We start from the raw sequence: 16,303 nt of genomic DNA on the forward strand, positions 1-16,303 counted from the left end.
CCTACTTTGGAAGTCAATGGCTACCGTCAACTGTCTGGTTAGCAACATTCCTTAAAATATCTTCTTTTGTGTTCAACAGAAGAAAGAAACTCATACAGGTTTGGAACAACTTCAGGGTGAGTAAATGGTTACAATTTTCATTTTTGGGTGAACCTATCCCTTTAAAGTTTGGTGTATGTAAATGCTTCTGAAGTTGAGATTTCGGACTCGGTGCATTAGAAAAACTAATTTTGAGCAAACAGCTTTTAAAGATAGCTATTGTAATTTAAAAGTCTACAGATGCAATTAGATAAAGTGTAATGAACACTTAAATGTGTATTTTGGATGTTTTATTTCCACTAGTCTGAAAGTAATGGAAGTAAAATACCATAAAAAAAAAACAATGGTTTTGCCTTTAGTGTCTTGCCGTAATAGTCGCTCAATGTAATATTCCTTGACTCAATTCTTTTCAGAAACTAGGAAAAGGCTTTTTAAAGAATGTATTCTTATAATAAATGTTTAAACTAGTCTTGTTTTTAGTTTTCTCCTTTGTTTGGGTAGCAACAGCTGCCAGACGCGGTTGATCTTCAATAAGCTAGTCGTTTATTGTATTTAACTGCATAACTTTGTTGGTTAATGACATGTGTATCATGACGGTAAAGATGTTGTTTCCTAATTTCCATATTTGTCAGATTATTCATCAACGGCATCTCTTTTGTTCCAGGTTTCAGGTTTCACACCATGTGATGATCACCCGGGACGTGTGAACTTTTTTAAGAACTCCTGTGTTCAGAAGATTTTTTGATTCCAGTGGAATCTTTCATTCCCCCCCCCCCATCTATTATTTCCTTTTTGTTAAATGACACACCCAATCACACATACACCTGCACGCACACCCAGGAGAAGCGCCCCCACCCTTGTTTACATGTAGAACAACCTCGCTACAATGCCTGTACAAGCTCCACAATGGACAGAGTTTTTACTGTGCCCCATATGCACCCAGACGTTCGAGGAGACAGTGCGTCGGCCCATCAGTCTGGGTTGCGGCCACACTGTTTGCAAGATGTGCCTCAACAAGCTTCATCGCAAGGCCTGTCCCTTTGACCAGACGGCCATTAACACCGACATCGAGCAGCTGCCCGTCAACTCGGCCCTGCTACAGCTGGTTGGGGGTCAGGTGAGGCATTTTGACCGATTTTACCAAGCAGCGTAATCGTAGTCTTTCAGATCTCTCACTGTGTGCTTCATTTCATTTGTCTTTTCGTTTCAGGTGCCCAAACAGCAACCTGTGGCACTCATTGCGTGCCCAGAGGACACCAAGCATTATGATGAGGCTCGGCAGTGCGTTGAGGAGTTGGCCCTCTACCTCAAACCCCTCAGCAGTGCACGAGGTACCTGACATGGTCTCATGTGGTCTTTAAAAGTAGTTAAGTGCACTAAAGTAAATGTGGCAGGCATGCTACAATTTTTGTTCACACATCAACAGTAAACTGCATAGACTAATGCCGAGTTCACACTGCACAATAGATCAGCGACAGGGGGTTACACAATGCATGCCTTTACAATAGGAAGAATCGTCAACTCTGTCTGGTCCGCAAACTACGTTTCACAACCAAACACGCGCGAGAAGTGACGAGGAAATAACGCTAGATCACACGTGCGTGAGACCGAGATTGTTATTAAAAATGATAGACCACAAGAAGTTTGCGATCCAAATCGTCTGTGCGTTGAAAAGGTGAAAAAGAAAAAGATTATGGAGGAGGAAATGGTTGGGGAAACACGGGCAGCAAGGATTGTGTGTTCTGCTAAGAAAGTTGGAGGTCAATAAATAATTTTGCAATGTGCTGCTGTTGCGGCTTTTTAATCAAATGTATGTGCTTTTTCTGTTTGATATAATTGTAAATATATATACTACGATACTGATATTGTGGTCTATAAGTCATACCCGAACTTCCCGCTGCTCTGTATCTTGGGCTCTCATTGGCTGTAGGTCATCGGCGATGTAGTTTTCAGTCAGAACATATTTCACATATTGATATTTAGCATGCCAAATATCTCACGGGCGTCGGCGACTCATCAGCGATTATCTCAGATCGCGTCTTTGATAATTCACATTGTGTGATTGTCACTCTTGTGAACGAGCACCGATTTGCCTCCAATTTCTGGCATTTGTCGGTGATTTCGCAAAACCTGTCAGCAGGTTATATATATATAGATGCTAACATATTAAAAATGCATCATCTGAGAAGCGCTAATTAAATGTCACTTTTTTTTAGTCAATGATTTTGGCCCTCCAAAACCATTTTGTGAAAAACTAAAAAAAAATTATTTTCTAAAACAATAATTTTTGGTTGCCAAAATTACGGTGCATCACTACTTTAAAGTCGTAATGTAAGTTAAATAAATAACAACCTCCATCCGTATATAGAAAGCAGAAAGGGTGAAATTTTCATTTAATGCCAACTTTAAGCCAGTAAAAAGGTCATGACCAAATCATTTTTTTAATCATATTTTAGGAGTGGGGTTGAGTAATGCTGCTCAGAGCATGCTGAGCCGCCCCATGCAGAGGAAGCTGGTGACTCTGGTGCACTGTCAGCTGGTGGAAGAGGAAGGACGGGTCAGGGCCATGCGGGCGGCCCGCTCTCTGGGCGAAAGAACAGTTACGGAGCTCATTCTGCAGCACCAAAACCCCCAGCAGCTCTCCTCCAACCTGTGGGCTGCTGTGAGAGCCAGAGGTTGCCAGTTCCTGGGCCCCGGTAAGTTGACACTTTAAAAACCTATTCACACCAACATAAATGTTTGCCATGGAAATCTTGATTTGATTTGTCTGTACAGTCCAGGGGCCTGTACCATGATGGTAGTTGAACAAACTCAGGGTTACAGGAGTAGTTTAGAGTTGACAAAACCAAACCAATCCAACCAGCCTTTGTTGGTACCATGATGCTGATCATCAACTTTCTCTGTCAAACCAGGCTTTGATCCTGAGTTTAGGAGTTTAAGTGTGACATCAGTAGCGAAAAGCCAATCACATGTTGAGAAAGAGTGAAACTGAGATTAATTTCTCGCGAGAGAAGCAGCGCAATTCACTTATTAAATAAATGTATTAAAATAGTAAGAATGTAAACAAATTTACACAGCAAGAAGAAAACAGCTGTCTATGAAAGAGGACAACTAAAAGAAAAAGTCTCGCTACTGTATATCAGTGCAAGTAAAAGTTCTGAAGATATTTTATACAGCTGATAAAGGTATAGAGAGAATTGAACATTTAAGCTCACATGTAGTCATTTTATAGCTTCATCTATTGATGCTAAAGCGTATATATATTACCTTTATATATTTATTCATTTAAACTGCGTAATAATAATTGTTTAACTAAAATTGTACATGTGTGATTGATAAAGGGTATAATAATTACATAAATAATATCTAAATCATACAAATTTATTATTCAAAATAAGCATCACTATAAACCAGACGATTTTGTCTTTAAAAATCATTTGCTATGTAGTGACCTTTAATTTGGAGTACAAACAGGTGGAGTGACTTTATCACATCAGACATGTGTCACTTTGCTCACAGCTGATTGGTCCAAGTTCAGTTTGCAACCTCTTACCTGGAACATAACCTGCCCCGGACCAGGTTAGCCGTGGAGCGTAAGTTACTATGGCGATGAACACTGCTAAAAGCCAAACCACTTTCATGGTCCCTAAAACCCAGGGTTGACGCAAACTAAACTGAAACATAGCTGGCTAGCCACCTAAACCGGCTTCATGGTATAGGCCCCAGTGCAGTAAAAAAAAAAAAACGAATCCGAAAACAAAAGATTAATAAAAATGACTCCTTCCTCAGCTAAATGGACCCTTTTCACATTTCTGGTGTTCTCAAACGGGGAAGTCGTCCTAGTTGGGTATACTTTTGTAGTAGTGAATGGAAAAAAAAACAATTATGGCTTTACAAAAAGAGGAAAAATATATTGAGAGATTGATTATCATGGTCAGAGAGAGAACAAGGTCAAATTTGCTGTTGTAAAAGTGGTAACGCTTCCTTTTACAGTACGTTAACTTGCGTGTACTAACAGTGTACTTACCTAAGAAAGTACTGGGTAATAATGCTTAATTTTACAGTGCGTTAACTTACGTGTACTTACCTAAGAAAGTACTGGGTAATAATGCTTAATTTTACAGTGCGTTAACTTACGTGTACTTACCTAAGAAAGTACTGGGTAATATAAGGTAAGTACACAGGTTAAGGTTAGGTTTAGGGGTAGGTTCAGGGTTAGTACCTAGTTATTACCCAGTTATTGTAATTACTATAATAAGTACATAGTATTTACATGGGGAACAGGACTGTAAAAGGAAGCGTTACCATAAAAGTAAGTAAAATGTATTTGTATAGCACTTTTCACGGATAAAAATCACAAAGTGCTTCACAGCATAATGTTATACAATACAACAAAGTACACTACAATGCATAGGAAAAATTTTTTTTTTAAAAGACAATAGAAAACATAGGAGCAAAAGACCAAAAAATAAAACCCATGTTTAACTAAAAGCCTGCTTGAATAGCAGCGTCTTTAGTTGCTTTTAAAAGAATCAACGGAATTCACACAACGTAGAAAAGGAGATAAAGCATTCCACAGCCTAGGTGCCACTGCTTGGAATGAACGATCCCCTCTGGTTTTAAAATGAGTGTGGGGAACCACTAACAACCTCTGACCTGATGACCTCAAACTACGGGTCGGAGTATGAAGCTGCATCAACTCAGGGATGTAGATAGGAACTTGAACGTGCAGGGCTCTAAAAGTAAGGACCAGATTTTTAAATTGAATTTTATACTGGACAGGTAACCAGTGAAGTGCTGCTAACACAGGTAATGTGTGCTCTTTTGTTAATGTGAGTTAAAAGCCTTGCAGCAGAGTTCTGAACAGCCTGGAGACGGTAAAGCTCCTTCTTGCTCAAACAAGTAAAAAGACTGTTACGGTAATCTAAATGAGAGGAGATAAAAGCATGAATATTCATCTCTAACTCTAACTCTAACCCCTTGACACCAGTATTCTTAATTTTGATATATTCCTTAGTTGGAAGAAACAGTTTCTGATTAATTGTTTAGAGTTGTACTCTAAGGGCATTGCAGAATCAAAAACAACACCTAATCTTCTGAGGCTCGGCTGAACAGACGAGCCTAAGTCAACAATATGCTATTTAATCTGAGGGATTTTACTTTCAGGGGCGATAATCAGTGTTTCTGTTTTCTCTGAGTTTAGAAGCAGGAAGTTGTCACATAACCACTGTTTAATACTGGTCAAGCAGTTAGTTAAAGAAGACAATTTATGGAACTCAGTTTCCTTGAACGAGCAGTACAGTTGAATATCATCCGCATACAGATGGTAAGATATGTCATTGAATTGACTAATTATCTGTCCTAGAGGAAATATATACAAAAGGAACAGGATGGGTCCCAAAACAGAACCCTTAGGTACCCCACACGACAACCCTGCAGTTTCAGACATGATCTGATTTACATAAACACTAAAACTTCTACCAAAAAGGTACAATGAAAACCATTTTAAAACTGATCCAGACATCTCTACCAGATCATAATATTCATAATATTATGATCAACCGTATCAAAAGCAGATGAAAGGTCCAAGAGAACCAAAACTGTGTATTCCTTTGAGTCAGCTGACATGAGAATGTCACTAGAAACTTTAAGTAATGCAGTTTCTGTGGATTGCTTTTTATGGAAACCAGACTGGAATTTGTCAAACAGCTCATGATTCTCTAAGAAAAGGGTGAGTTGTTCTGCTACAACTTTTTCTATAATTTTTGACATGAATGGAAGTTTGTATATCGGCCTGGAGCTCTTAGGTTGTAATGGATCCAAACTGGGCTTTTTAAGTACAGGCTTAAGAACCACATGTTTAAAAAACAAGGAACGACACCAGTTAAAAGTAAAGTATTTAACATCTCCACAATACAAGGGCCAATAGAATCAAATGCTTGTACAAATAGCACATTTGCGAGAACATCCATAGGACAAGATGAGGGTTAAAATGTGTGTAGCAGAGAGGTGATGTCCTGTAATGCCACAGGTTTAAAATATGACCAGGAATGAGCAGAAGACAGATCACATACAGAGTTCAGAGTAAGTGATGGTGAAATGTTTGCCCTAACAACTCTGATCTTACTTACAAAGAAGTGAAGGAATTCATTACAGCCTGATTTAGAGGACACAGTTGGTTGAGGGGCAGAAGGAGAAACTATTGAATTTATAGTGTCAAACAAGATTTTTGGATTTTGCTGCTTAGAGGATATAAGCTGAGAAAAGAAGCGAGTTCTCGCATTTCTTAACATCTCATTTAAGGTAACCCTTAGTTCTCTCAGATGAAGCCTATGAACCTCAAGTTTAGAAGACAGCCATAGACGTTCAACTTTTCTACAATTTTCTCCTAAAACTCTGGATAGTTTCATCAACCCAAGGGCAAGGTTTTTTATGCGAGACAATGTTTGATTTCATTGGTGCCACTTTATCTAAAAGTGCTAAGCACTGATTATTAAAAGACTGGATAAAAACATCTACATCACTGCATCCCATCAGTGAACATGGGTCAAACAAGGCAGAGAACCTCTCCCCAGCATCATGATTAATAATCCGCCTCTGGACCCTAATTCCCAGGGGCGGAGGATCCAGAGGAAAGTTAATGTCAAAAAACACACAGCTCTGATCACTCACATTAACATCTACTACACGAGCATTTACTATATCAAGACCAAGTGAGAAGACAAGGGCCAGGGTGTGACCCTTAATGTGTGTGGGTCCAGTAACATGCTGAATAAAATTAAAAGAGTCCGTGAGGGATAGGAGATCCGCAGCTGTGTTACATGCGATATCATCAATGTGGGGTTAGTCCCCAAAAATTAAGACCTTCTCCACCTTTGATAATAGACGATAAAAAGTCAGTAATAAAGACGCCAGCCGTGCCAGGAGGACGGTAAATTAACACACAGTAAAATGAGTTTAAAGCACCTATTTTGAACATCTGTGATTCAAAAGAAGAAACACTTTCAGAGTTTATAGCTCTACATATGAATCTGTCACGATGCACAACAGCAAGCCCACCACCACGGCGTGCCATGCGGGGTGTCCCAGTAACAGAACAGTCGACAGGACAGAGCTCATTTAAGTGAACAAACTAATTTTCCCTTTGCCACGTTTCAGTTAAGAACATAAAATCCATATTCTCACTGGTAAAAAGCTCGTTAAGAATTAAGGTTTTGTTAGAAATGGGACGAGCATTGAGCAAGGCAAACCGGAACGATGACGGAAAGCCAGCATCCACAACAGCTGACGGAACTGACCGTAAACAGGTGACACGGTCACGTGATCTCCAGTTTCGGCGAGCAGTCAATCGCTGGTCAGACAGCACAGTAACCATCAGTAGTGGCAGGTCCGCGTTCCCATCAGTATGAAGCTGGGACAGAAGACGTTCTCCTCCAACGGGTAGAGACATTCAGGGGTACTGCAGCTGGGGAACATTTCATTCTGCATCCTGGAGGGAAACAGGCCACAGCCACTGGATTCGTTCTCCGCACTGAGGCCAGAGCACACCCATCCAGGAAGGTCGTCGCTTCTTGACCTGCAGCCCCGTCTCCTCGGTCTCTTCTTAGAATTACCAGAGCCCCTGCTCGTAAACAGAAGCCGGTACTTCGGTGAGGAGGGAGGACACACGAGTGGGGGTGGAAAAAATTGTTTGTAACGTTCCCAGCTATCAAAGAGTCCTACCATAGACTCTCTGATGTCCAACAACTAGCGTCGATAATAAGTCTAAGCAGCAGAGACACAATTATTAGACCTTACGGCTGATATGATGACAAAACATAAGAGTACAAACAATGAAAGATGAGACATATGCAACGCAGCTTCGTCACAGAGTAATGGAAAAGAGATTAGAACACCCCTCTGCAAAACAAAACAAAAATTGTCCATGTCAGTCTAGACAGATGTAATAATAGTTAAAAATATTAAGTTGCTTATCTCAACAGATTTTCACAGTGAATATTTGTCCATTTAACTTATTTGTCGAGCTCTAGTGTCTTAAGTCTGGCCTTTTTTATTTTTTTTACCAACAGCCATGCAGGAGGAGGCACTAAAGCTGGTGCTGTTGGCCTTGGAAGATGGGTCCGCTCTTTCTAGGAAGGTTCTGGTCCTCTTTGTGGTCCAGAGACTTGAACCGAGATTTCCTCAGGCCTCCAAAACCAGTATTGGACATGTAGTTCAGCTCCTCTACCGTGCCTCCTGCTTCAAGGTAGTTGTCCTTTATTTTGCACTTGATCTCACCCAAGCTGTTTACATGCATCTTACGAGTTTGTCTGTAGTTTTTCTTTTGTAATTCAGATCTGATGGGAGTTAATTAGATTCGTTTCTGTGTCTTTGAATGTGCAAATAATATTTTCATTACCATAACAGCTCATTTGCAATAACATTAACAGCTGCAGCTCAGAGGTTTCATTTGAGTCTCTTGTGAATCGTAGGTGACTAAGAGAGATGAGGATTCATCGCTAATGCAGTTGAAAGAGGAGTTCCGCACGTACGAGGCACTTCGGCGGGAACATGACTCTCAAATCGTCCAAATCGCAATGGAGGGAGGGCTCCGCATCGCCCCTGATCAGTGGTCCTCTCTGCTGTATGGAGATCAGTCTCATAAGTCACATATGCAGTCCATCATTGATAAGGTATGACGCCCATCTGTCTGTATGGCTTGAGAATTACTTGCATCCTTTCAAATTCCAGAAATAGTATTATGTCTCAGAATAAATGGATGAATATGCTTCTCTTTCAGCTGCAGACCCCAGCGTCTTTTGCTCAGAGCGTGCAGGAGCTGACCATCGCACTACAGAGGACGGGGGACCCTGCCAATCTCAACCGGCTAAGACCTCACCTCGAGTTGCTTGCTAACATCGACCCCAGTCCAGGTTTGCTAAATAATGGGTTACAGACAAACCCATTATGATGGACTAAGCATATTTGTTAATACTAAGTTATACCAGTGGTTCTCAATTTTTATGTCGCACCCCCCTTTAAATCAGTGTTAGTAGGGCCGGGTGATAAAATAACGATAATTATTGCGATACATCTTTTTCTAGATTAAACGATATCAAGAGTTCGCTAAATGTTCGATAATGTTTATGCGCCAAAAGCGTAGCGAAACTCATTTATAAATATAAATGTAAATATAAACATGAACGGACACTTGAAGGTATGTTGAAAGATACAGTATACTTACTGAAAGGCATCATAACTCGTTTAGTCGCTCAATCAGTGTTTCAGCAGTGGAAAGACGTCAATAAAACAGCTTAGTTTTTCACAAAGCATTATATTTACCTCAGCAAAAAGTCATCCAAATGAACTCTTGCACAAAATAGATGCAGTATATTAGCCTATATTACGCCCGTTTCACACGAACGCCGTTTGCAGTGCGTATGCGGTGCGTATTTTTTTACGTACCCATGTTAACAGGTTAGAGCTTTGACACTGCACGCGGGTGCGGTCCGGCGATGCGTTGCAGGAGTGGTGCGTATACAGAAGTGCAGAGATCGTTTCCGCACCGAGTCTATTTTTGCTGTGCTGCATGCGCAGAATTAAAGTGGCAGCGCATTGTTCACATTAAAATAGACTTTATTTACAAAAAACTATATTAATTTTATCATATACGCATAATTACAGTGAATGTGTTCTACAGTTACTAAATTACGGGGTCAAGAAAAACAAAAAAGTATGATTATAGTCCCAAAAGTTGCAAAATGTCATCATATATGATTTTTCCCCTTCAAAAAACTACATGATATATTTTGGGGAGGGGGCGGGGGGAAACTACATGTAAAACAAAGAATCACAATGATTAAAACTAATTTTCATACTTAAACAATGGCAAAGTTAACGTTTGGATTTAAAATCAAAAACACGTAGCCATTTTTGATTTTGTGTCATACAGAAACTGCGGATCAGTAGCGCACTGCAAACGCAGCATATGTGAAAGCACTATAACGCGTGCTGCTCCTGTACCGTATACGCACCGCAACACGCACTGAACACGGAGTATGTGTGAAACGGGCGTTAGGCTATATTTTACTTAACCTGTTAATGATATCTTGATTATTTAATGTATGTTTATATCTTTCATAAAAAATGACAGCAACTGTGTAAATTATTATATTTCAATAACGAATTAGATTAAAAACATAAGTTAATGCAAAAACTGCCTTATGTTCAGTTGACATGTTTTCATACAATGTTTTGGGTGTTGATTATTATACCTAAAAAATAAATAGCATCTGAATTTCGGCTAAAAGTCTAGCTTGACTCCAACTGGCAATATTTGAAAAATGCTGGAAAAGTAGAGCCCAGTAGAGCCTCCGCAGAGCCCAGCGGAGGGGGGGGGGGCGTTCACCTGAGACGCGTCTCTCTGTAGGCAAGGGCGTGGTGAGCTGGTAGCCTCTGACGTCAGAGAGTACCACAACCTCCAGTAGGAAAATTCAACTGCAGTAGCCCCCGTTCAACCTGAAGAGGGCAGCACTCAGATGTTTTTACACCAGAAAAAATGTTGTGGTGTAAAAACACCAGAAAAAATGTTTTTACACCACACATATTGTAGAATTAAAACACTTTAAACCCAAATGTCAAAAAATGTACTCTAATCAATGAACAGCATTTATGAAGCTCCATTCTTACAGATCATTAACTAAAAAAAAGTTGTTTGTGTTTAGTTACCCTTAAACTGTACGTACACACCGCCGCCGACTTGAACGGCAAAGAAGCTCTGGCCGCCCTGTCAAGGACGCTTGTAAAAACGTACGGGGAAGCTTGTTGGCGTTTTGGCCGCTCTGACGTTGCAGGGAGAAGAGAAGTGTCACAACATGAAATGTCACATGAGATTGGTGTTTTTGCATTCCACTTCACTGCTTTTCTATTTAATTATGTAAACACGCGCTAGACTGTGCTCTTCGTGTCTTTTGCAGCGTCTCGGGCATGTCACAGCGTTTAAAAAAACTCGTCATTCAAGTTAAAATAAGTTCAACTAAGAACAAAAATGTAAACTATCCCAGCTACTTTATCCCCATGCCTCTTCTTTTTGTAACTGGTCCCTATAAGCAAACAACATCATTTCATAGATGATAGGAAAACCCAGCAATGGTGATGATTAGCTTCTCCTCCATTTTCTCGGAACTAATGTTTTGGTAGGAACGAAAGTTTACAACGTATGTTTCTCCGGAATCAGCCAGCGCGAAGGACGTCTATATTCCGATTGGTTGCTGGCGTTTTGCCGCTGAACCGCATCACAGCTCATTACCATGAAGTTGAGCTACTTTCAGCTTTCTAATTGACGCGCAAAACGGCAAAATGCGACGCCGATGGATTTGACGGAAGCTGACAGAAGCAAGCTTCCATTGAAAATGAATGACTTCTGGTATCTTTGGAAGCTCAAGTCGGTGGCAGTGTGAACGTACAGTAAAGACAAAGACACAATTTGTTCACTGTTTAAAAAATAAAACCAAATTTTTTTAGCTTTCTAAACCCCACCCCACCGAACCGAGACGTCAAAACCGTGGGAAGAACCGAACCGTCAGTTTTGTGTATCGTTAAACCTCTAATACTAAGATATTGAATTCCAGTTAATTAGAGCTTAGCGGTATGATGCATGCTTGCTCTGTTCCGTGATTTAGTTTTGCTTTGATTCATCTTTATTCAGATGCTCCTCCTCCCACCTGGGAGCAGCTGGAGAAGGGGCTGGTAGCGGTAAAGACGGTGGTGCACGGCCTAGTGGACTTCATCCAGAACCACAGCAAGAAGGGCGCGGACACGCAGCAGCCTCCCCAGCACAGCAAATACAAGACATACATGTGCAGAGACATGAAGCAAAAAGGAGGCTGTCCTAGAGGAGCTAGCTGCACATTCGCTCATTCTCAGGAGGAGCTGGAAAAGTCAGTGACATTGTAACATCTTGCATGTCAAGTAAAAAAAAACACAAAACATCCATTATAATGAGAATCTCTTTTGTTGTTTTTGTGTTACAGGTACCGTAAAATGAACAAACGTCTCGCTGCGCGAGTGCCCTGCAGCCCTGGCCTGCTGCCTGAGGAGGTGATCCCGCTGGAGCCTGGGCGAAAGGCTCTTACCAACGGCATTGTCGCTGGTCCTGGGACGCCTCTTCCCCAGCTCATCCCCAGAGGCACGGACCCCTCCACGTATGAGCTCTTACTCAAGCCCAAGATGGATGGCTCTAACCACAGTGCTCCTGGGTCGCCACCTGACTCGTAAGCCTTTGATTTTGTCAACTTTGTTTGACTTCTCGTTTCTTGCTTTTCTGTCATGACTTTAGCATCTGAATTCTTTCGACTCAAAGAGCAACGGTTTTATTTTTTCCCAAATTCAGTTCTATTTTTTTTTTTGTTTGTTTTTTTTATTAACATTTTTCTGAACTCCGCTTTAATGATTAGAACAAAAGCATGAAACTTATCAAATTTAACATCAATTATAAAAACGAAGAAATTTAAGGCCCGTTTTATTTTTCCTTTCTTTTCATTTTTCTCAATTAGATTTTAATGGTTTAATTACATTTTAATAATCAAAACAACTTCAACTTTAACAGCTCAATTTAAATAATAAAAAAAACGGATTTTTTTTTAATTTTTCTGTATTTATGATTTAATACAAAATGATCAAAAATGGTAGTAATTAAATTAAGCCATTACCAGTTTAATTAATCTTTTTTTTGCAAACCAAGTGCTGCACAGCAGAAATTTAGTGTTAAATTTAGAACATGGGAAAAAAATTGTGAATATGAAAAAATAAAAAGAGTTATTGTTTTATTATGGGCCAAGCACCAAAGGTGCAAAGGCACCTATTGTATCCATTAGTCGTCTTCTTCCTCCTCTTCTTTCTCCTGCTGCTCCTGCACCATAGAACCGTATGGTACAAAGTTGTGACATTTGGCACACTGATAGAGGACAGTCTGAACACCATAGCAATTTTGGAGTCTTTAACCAATGCTTTATGCTAATAACTTTTGAACCTTAACACCAAGAAACAAATTATTTTCCTCTGATTCCTTGGCTCAAGATGTTTCGATTGCACCAAATGATGTCATTTTCCATCATGACATTTTTCCCACCATTGAGAATTTTCCAAGAAACCTTATTTGGAACTCCTTCTAGTCGATTTTCGCGGAAAGGCATCACTGAATAATAGGGCCTATAATAGGTTTGGCTTTAAAGGGCATCTTGCAGGTTAGAGGACCCAACGAGTCAATGTATATATATGTATATATACGCTACACTGGCTTCTGGAGTCGTTTTTGTGAGAATTTTTGTTCCGCATCTGAAAATGGGCGTGACGTTGCGTTGATGGAGGGGTTTGCATTTGCAATAGAGATGTTGTCTTATTTAAATTGTATAACATGGAAATGTGTAGCTGATCAGGCGTATGTCATGCTCCTTAATATCTGTCCAGAGTAACGTTAAATTTAGCGGTTTCTCATCGAGAGACAGAGAGATATTTTTATTCCTGATACACGTTTTTGTTCCATAGGTGCATGTGTGGGAAGTGAGAGGCAGTTCTTACTTCGGCATCCCATGTTGAACTCCTCCATATCGCCACAATGATAATCCTCCGATCTAAAGTGAACGCTACACACGACCGCGTTTTTCGAAGCCGATGCGGAAGAGAAATCCCATCTCTTCACCTGCACAAACCGTACCCAGGCACGAAAGATAGATGGCATCGTCCTTTTTTTTTTGTTAGGAAACCTGTGGACTCGATGTCCTGACAGGCAGGAGTTTTTGCAACCTCCACAAACACAATAATTTACCATGACGATGATAAATTAAAATACAAAAACTACCGAAAACACTGACTCACGACCGCTCTTACTGCACTGAGCTGACGCAGAGCGTACACACAACTCCCTGTCGTGACGTAAAATGACGCGATGCTGAAAAAAAACGGTTTTTATGAGCACTCAAAGAAACGCTCACTTTATCGACTAAATTGGTGCCCTTATGCGTTTTAAAACATTTTAAAGCCTGCATTAACTTTTCATATGGTATTTTCATACAAGGTTATGTATTAATTTAGATTTTTTTTTACCTGCAAGATAACCTTTAATAGGAAGGAACAAAATATTTTACAGCTGACTAATTTCTGCCTTTGTTTCTCTTCAGTTTGGATAAATCCGGCTTGACCCTGACACCCCACCCTGTGCCTCACCACAGGGCGGAGCACTTACCCATGCCCAAGCAGGTGCAAGTCGTGCCCAGAGGTGCGCCACAGATGTATCCGCAACAGCAGCCCGAGCTCTTCTATCCAGAGCCAGCCAGACCTGCCTCGGGATCTCAGTATGATACTCAGTACCCAGCAGGTGAATGCTTTTGCTCATACGGATGGTTGTCTGAACAAATTACGAATATTGTCATTCATTGGCTCCCGAGATTCTCGAAGGTCTTTAATGCCAGTGGTGCTACCCAAATTGTGATCGTTAAGACCTTTTCATTTGATACTATGTCCTAACCATATCATATGACTGTAACGGATGAACTCTGGGTACTGCCGACCAAACAATCAAAATAAAACGTTAACATGCAGAAGATGCTTATTATTACGCATCACAACATTAAAATGTACCGTATGCATAATAGATATATATTTCGAGATTTGCTAGATTACATTTAATACATTTAAATTAGTGTTTTTAAGGTTTACTTTTGAATGAGCGCTAGTGAAAAATGTAAGAAAAAATTAAATGTCCAACATCGGACGATGTGATATATTTAAAAAATATATTGGCTAATAACTGATATGTTACCAATTTATTGTGCATTTTGTGACTACAAATGAATCTAATTTCTTCTAAAGGCCCAACACGAATGTTCGGCACAAAAATTTGGTACGATTTTGCATGCGATTTGTCTGTGCACTACTTGTGATTATTTTACGATTCTTTTTATGTAAAGCACTTTAAATTACCATTGTGTATGAAATGTACTATATAAATAAACTTGCCCTGTCTTGCCTTGCGCAGACCAATGCGTAAAAAATGGCAGAAATACCCCGGTACGCAATGTGCTCCGTTTAAGGACACCTGCTTGTCAAACACTATTTATGTGTTATCAACCAGCCATTCAGTTTTTTGTGTTTACTGTAGGGTTTATCAAACATGACTAAATTCAAGAATACAGAGTTAAAAGAGCCGCTTCAGGATTCTTCCTCTGAAATTCATCAAAATAGTCTGTTTGTGAGTGCCAGTTTTATTGTAATGGCAGTGGATCAGTTCTTGTTACCAAATGCGAATCTTATTGTTTGGCCACTATTCTGTGCAGTGCGATGGAGGAGAGATTAGAACACCTCTCTGTGAAATTGACGGCATGCAAAAGCTTGTATTGGTCTGAACAATTGCATTAACAGCTGTTCATTCAAATTAAAATGTGTATTGCATGTAATTTGTGAATGATTACTTGTCTTAGCGTGAATAGGCATTTAGGTTTTTCATAATGCTCATAACCTTTGTTTTCTTTCAGGCAACCCCTACCCATATCAACCACAGTATATCTCTCCCCGCTACATCCGTAACCCGCCTCCCCCGGGCGAGTCTGCAGTGCCACCTTACACAGAGCCCTACCCAGGTTACGGCCCAGAAAGCCAATATCAGGGCCACCACTCTGGTCCCCCTTTCTCAGCCCACACCTATGGACCGCCCCACCATTACAGTCGCAGGCACGGACACTATCCCGCACCCCCGCCTCCGTTTGCCCCTCCCAGAGACGACTTGGTCAGGATGAGCCCGGTTCCCTTGGACGTTCCCCCGAGTGCTATGCCTCCACCTCCATCAGGAGCTGCAGGTTCTCTGTATCACCCCCAGGAGACATCATCCAGAGACAGATACCCACCGGACGGGTACTATCCTGCTGGACCACACCACAGCCAAATGAGGACACACATAAGAGTGAGTTCTGTTCTTCTTAAAGGGGTCCTATTATGGTTCTAAAGGTAGGGACACTCCAAACAGACGCCAAAGAACTAGCGCGGATCAAAGCCGACTGTGTTGTCGCCTGCGTCAGGGGAAAAATATATTAGATATATTAGTCTATATTCGTCATTCAAAAAGGGAAACCGACGCTACAGGCTGCAGATACACAAACCGTAAACAAAGCAGTGCGTGCTTACCGTTTTGAATATCAATCCTTTTAAACACTTTCTTTATTCCACTCCGCTTATGTTAATATTGAAATATTCGCCAAGGAACACGCAGGTAAGATGACGTAACATAAGAAAA

General features: G+C 40.6%; 1 protein-coding gene and 1 long non-coding RNA gene across 6 annotated transcripts in view; both read left to right on the forward strand.

The window, feature by feature from the left end:
* Window positions 1–16,303, forward strand: part of rc3h1b (ring finger and CCCH-type domains 1b) — a 34,196-nt gene that overhangs the window by 1,663 nt on the left and 16,230 nt on the right. For all 5 annotated transcript variants that reach the window (XM_077204593.1, XM_077204789.1, XM_077204584.1 and 2 more), the window contains exons 2-11: window positions 704–1,156; window positions 1,250–1,370; window positions 2,496–2,735; window positions 8,109–8,284; window positions 8,511–8,711; window positions 8,819–8,951; window positions 11,726–11,957; window positions 12,051–12,290; window positions 14,196–14,392; window positions 15,549–15,973. In XM_077204593.1, the coding sequence (XP_077060708.1) occupies window positions 926–1,156; window positions 1,250–1,370; window positions 2,496–2,735; window positions 8,109–8,284; window positions 8,511–8,711; window positions 8,819–8,951; window positions 11,726–11,957; window positions 12,051–12,290; window positions 14,196–14,392; window positions 15,549–15,973 (2,196 nt within the window). In that variant the 5' untranslated portion in view covers window positions 704–925. The remainder of the gene's footprint in view (window positions 1–703; window positions 1,157–1,249; window positions 1,371–2,495; window positions 2,736–8,108; window positions 8,285–8,510; window positions 8,712–8,818; window positions 8,952–11,725; window positions 11,958–12,050; window positions 12,291–14,195; window positions 14,393–15,548; window positions 15,974–16,303) is intronic.
* On the forward strand, window positions 4,117–4,548 carry LOC143713761 (uncharacterized). The gene is made up of 2 exons (XR_013195305.1): window positions 4,117–4,215; window positions 4,247–4,548. It is a non-coding gene; the product is annotated as an uncharacterized LOC143713761 (long non-coding RNA).

This window comes from Siphateles boraxobius, unplaced genomic scaffold, assembly GCF_051911475.1.
Source record: "Siphateles boraxobius isolate OS27281-9 unplaced genomic scaffold, OSU_SipBor_1 1, whole genome shotgun sequence".
NCBI classification, from domain to species: domain Eukaryota; kingdom Metazoa; phylum Chordata; class Actinopteri; order Cypriniformes; family Leuciscidae; genus Siphateles; species Siphateles boraxobius.